The 3,631-nt window shown below is 46.8% G+C and overlaps 1 protein-coding gene across 1 annotated transcript in view; it reads left to right on the top strand.

Annotated features, from left to right (window-relative positions):
* Positions 1 to 2,998: 2,998 nt before the first annotated feature.
* OLFML2A (olfactomedin-like 2A) overlaps positions 2,999 to 3,631 on the top strand; it is a 30,707-nt gene continuing 30,074 nt past the window's right edge. Inside the window, 1 exon segment of the mRNA XM_011931465.1 lies at positions 2,999 to 3,259. Coding sequence (XP_011786855.1) covers positions 3,023 to 3,259 — 237 coding nt within the window. The 5' untranslated portion in view covers positions 2,999 to 3,022.

Genomic DNA, 3,631 nt, shown 5'->3' with positions numbered 1-3,631 from the left:
GGACGTGGTGGCACATGCCTGTGGTCTCAGCTACTTGGGAGGTTGAGGTGGGAGGATCGCCTGATCCCAGGAGGTCAAGGCTGCAGTGATCTGTGATGAGGCCACACCACTCCAGCCTGGGTAACAGAGCAAGACCTGTCTCAAAATAATAAATATGATAATAATAATAATAAGAAGAAGAATGGTTCACACTTAAGATGGACTCAATATGTGCTAGGCCCTGTTCTTTACTTTTATTAACTCATTTAATCCTCACAACAACCTTATGATGAGAAAGCCCGTTTTACAGATGAGGAAACAGAGGCACAGAAATATTAAGTTGCCTACAATCTCATTGAGGCTCCAGATGCCATGCTCTTAACCTTGTGCTCTAGCATGTCTGCAAAATGCAGGCTCATTTACCCAACAGATATTTACAGAGCTCCTACTGTAGGCCAGGCAAACACTGTTATGAAGACATAGGAGGAAACTAGACAAAGGCCCTGCCTCTAATGGTACCTATTGCGAGGGGGAGATAGACTGTACACAAAAACAGGTCTCATATTTCAGGTAGTAATTGGTGCAGTAAAGAAAACCAAGCCACTAGATGAAGGGATAGAGAGTAACAGGAGGTGAGCAGTCAGGGAAGGCTTCTCAGAGGAGGTGACACGTGAGCAGAGAACTAAATGATATAAGGAAGTGAACCATGGAAATATTGGGGGATAGGAGTTTCTGGGGAGTGTATGGCATATACAAAAGCCCTGAGGCTGGAGTGGAGAGAGCCATAGAAAGGGAAGGGCAATAAGGAGTGGTTCAAGGGAGAGTATCAACTCACATGAGCCTTGAAGGCCATGGTAAGGGCTTGAAGGTCACAACATCTCCCCAACACACACAGAGGTAGGTTTGTTTTTTTTGTTTGTTTGTTTTTTTGGGTTTTTTTTGTCTGAGACAGAGTCTTGCTCTGTTGCCCAGGCTGGAGTGAAGTGCGCAATCTTGGCCCACTACAATCTCCGCCTCCCGGGTTCAAGTGATTCACCTGCCTCAGCCTCCTGAGTAGCTGGGATTACAGATGCCCGCCACCACGCCCTGCTAATTTTTGTATTTTTAGTAGAGACAGAGTTTCACCATGTTGGCCAGGCTGGCCTCGAACTCTTGACCTCAGGTGATCCACCTGCCTTGGCCTCCCAAAGTGCTGGGATTATAGGCGTGAGCCACTGTGCCCAGCCAGAGGTATTATTTAGAAGTATAATGCATGTGAAACCTGGTATATAAGTGATCAATAAAAGGTCTCTATAATTTTTATTATCATAGTAAAGCAAACATAACAAAAATTATCATTTTTAAGTATACACTTCAGTAGCATTTGGTACATTCACAATATCATGCAACCATCACCACTATCTATTAATAGTTCCAGAACATCTTTGTCATCCCAAAAGGAAACCCCATACCAATTAAGCAGCCACTCCCCATTTCCGTCTCTCTCTAACTCCTGGAAGCCACTAATCTGTTTACTGTCTCTATGGATTTGCCTCTTCTAGATACAGCATTTCATATTAATGGAACCATTTAATATATGGCCTTTTGTGTCTGGCTTCTCTCACTTAACATAATATTTCAAGATTTATCCATGTTGTACCTTGAATCAGTACTGCATTACTTTTACTTTTTTTTTTTTGAGAGGGAGTCTTACTCTGTTGCCCAGGTTGGAGTACAGTGGCCTGATCATGGCTCACTGCAGGCTTGACCTCCCAGGCTCAAGCGATCCTCCCACTTCAGCCTCCCTAGTAGCTGGGACTACAGGCTTGCGCCACCATGCCCACTTAATTTTGGTGTTTTTAAAAGAGACGGGGTTTCACCATGTTGGCCAGGTTGGTCTTGAACTCCCAACCTCAGGTGATCCACCCACCTCAGCCTCCCAAAGCACTGGGATTACAGGCATGAGCCACTGTGCCCAGCCCTACATTCCTTTTTATGGCTGAATATTTCTCTATTCGGCTGATGGACATTTGGGTTGTTTCTACCTTGTGGCTACTGGGAATAATGCTGCTATGGACATTCACTTCCAAGTCTTTGTTTGGATACCCATTTTCAGTTCTCTTGGGTATATACCCGGGAGTAGAATTACTGGATCTTATGGGAATTTTATGTTTAACTTATTGAGGAATCGCCAAACTTTTTCACAGCACATTAATATTTAAATTGTCGAGCCAGGTGAGGTGGCGCATACTGTAATCCCAGAACTTTGAGAGGCCAAAGCAGGAGGATCACTTGTGTCCAGGAGTTCAAGACCAGCCTGGGCAACATAGTGAGATCCCATCTCTACAGAAAATTTAAAAATTAGCCGAGCGTGGTGTCGTGCACCTATAATCTCAGCTACTTGGAAAGCTGATGCAGGAGGATTGCTTGAGCCCAGGAGTTTGAGGTTACAGTGAACTATGATCCCACCACTGCATTCCAACCTGGGCCAAACAGTAAGACCCTCTCTCTACAAAAACAAAACAAAACAAAATAAAAAGACTGGGCACATTGGCTCATGCATGTAATCCTAGTACTTTGGGAGATGGAAGAGGGAGGGTCACTTGAACCCAGGAATTCGAGACTAGCCTGGCCAACATGGCGAAACCTCATCTTTACAAAATACACAAAAATTAGCTGGGCATGGTGGCGCATGTCTGTAGTCCCAGCTGCTAGGGAGGCTGAGGTGGGAGGATCACTTGAGCCTGGGAGGTCAAGGCTGCAATGAGCCATGAGCAGGCCACTGCACTCCAGCCTGGGCAACAGAGAGAGAGACCCTGTCTTTAAAAATACACACACAGAGACATAGACACACACACACACACAGAGTTATTATTATTAAAAGGCCTTCACCACCTCTAATTGCACCCCCTCCCACCCACCAAACACTCTCATCCCAAGGCTGGCTGGCCAGCTGGCTTCTGCCATCTGTTCCTTCCTCCCTGCCATAGCACTGCCTAGTAGTAACTCACTGGAGTCCTCTTGCTCCCCCCAACAGGTGTTTGGGGACCTGGACCAGGTGAGGATGACCTCAGAGGGCTCCGACTGCCGTTGCAAGTGCATCATGCGGCCCCTGAGCAAGGATGCGTGCAGCCGAGTACGCAGTGGGCGGGCGCGCGTGGAGGACTTCTACACCGTGGAGACCGTGAGCTCGGGCACTGACTGCCGCTGCTCCTGTACCGCGCCTCCCTCCTCTCTCAATCCCTGTGAGAATGAGTGGAAGATGGAGAAACTCAAAAAGCAGGCGCCCGAGCTCCTCAAGGTAGACTTGGTGGGGTGATGGAGGGAGTAAGGGCCTATCATGAGCTGGAGCCTGCTGTCTTGCCAGTGAAAATTCCACATGCTCTGTGAGGCGGGTGCTGTTACTGCCCCATTTCACAGATGAGAAAACTGTGGCTCCCTGAGGGGAAGCCACTTTTTGCCAGGAAGTGACAGAGGCAGGATTCTTCTGCTAGTTTATCACCTATTCCAATGTATTGTATTTTACCCAAACCAATTCAACCGTTGGCACCTAGCTATACTTTAAATTTTGTGGCAGTGTATTGTTTTTATTTTATTTTATTTTATTTATTTCTTGAGACAGTCTCGCTCTGTCGCCCAGGCTGGAGTGCAGTGGCATGATCTCGGCTTGCTG

The sequence above is a fragment of the Colobus angolensis genome, unplaced genomic scaffold (assembly GCF_000951035.1).
Source record: "Colobus angolensis palliatus isolate OR3802 unplaced genomic scaffold, Cang.pa_1.0 Scaffold9, whole genome shotgun sequence".
In the NCBI taxonomy this organism is placed as follows: Eukaryota; Metazoa; Chordata; class Mammalia; order Primates; family Cercopithecidae; genus Colobus; species Colobus angolensis.
Note: the sequence above shows the minus strand (reverse complement) of the source record. Positions and strands in the feature narration are given on the sequence as shown.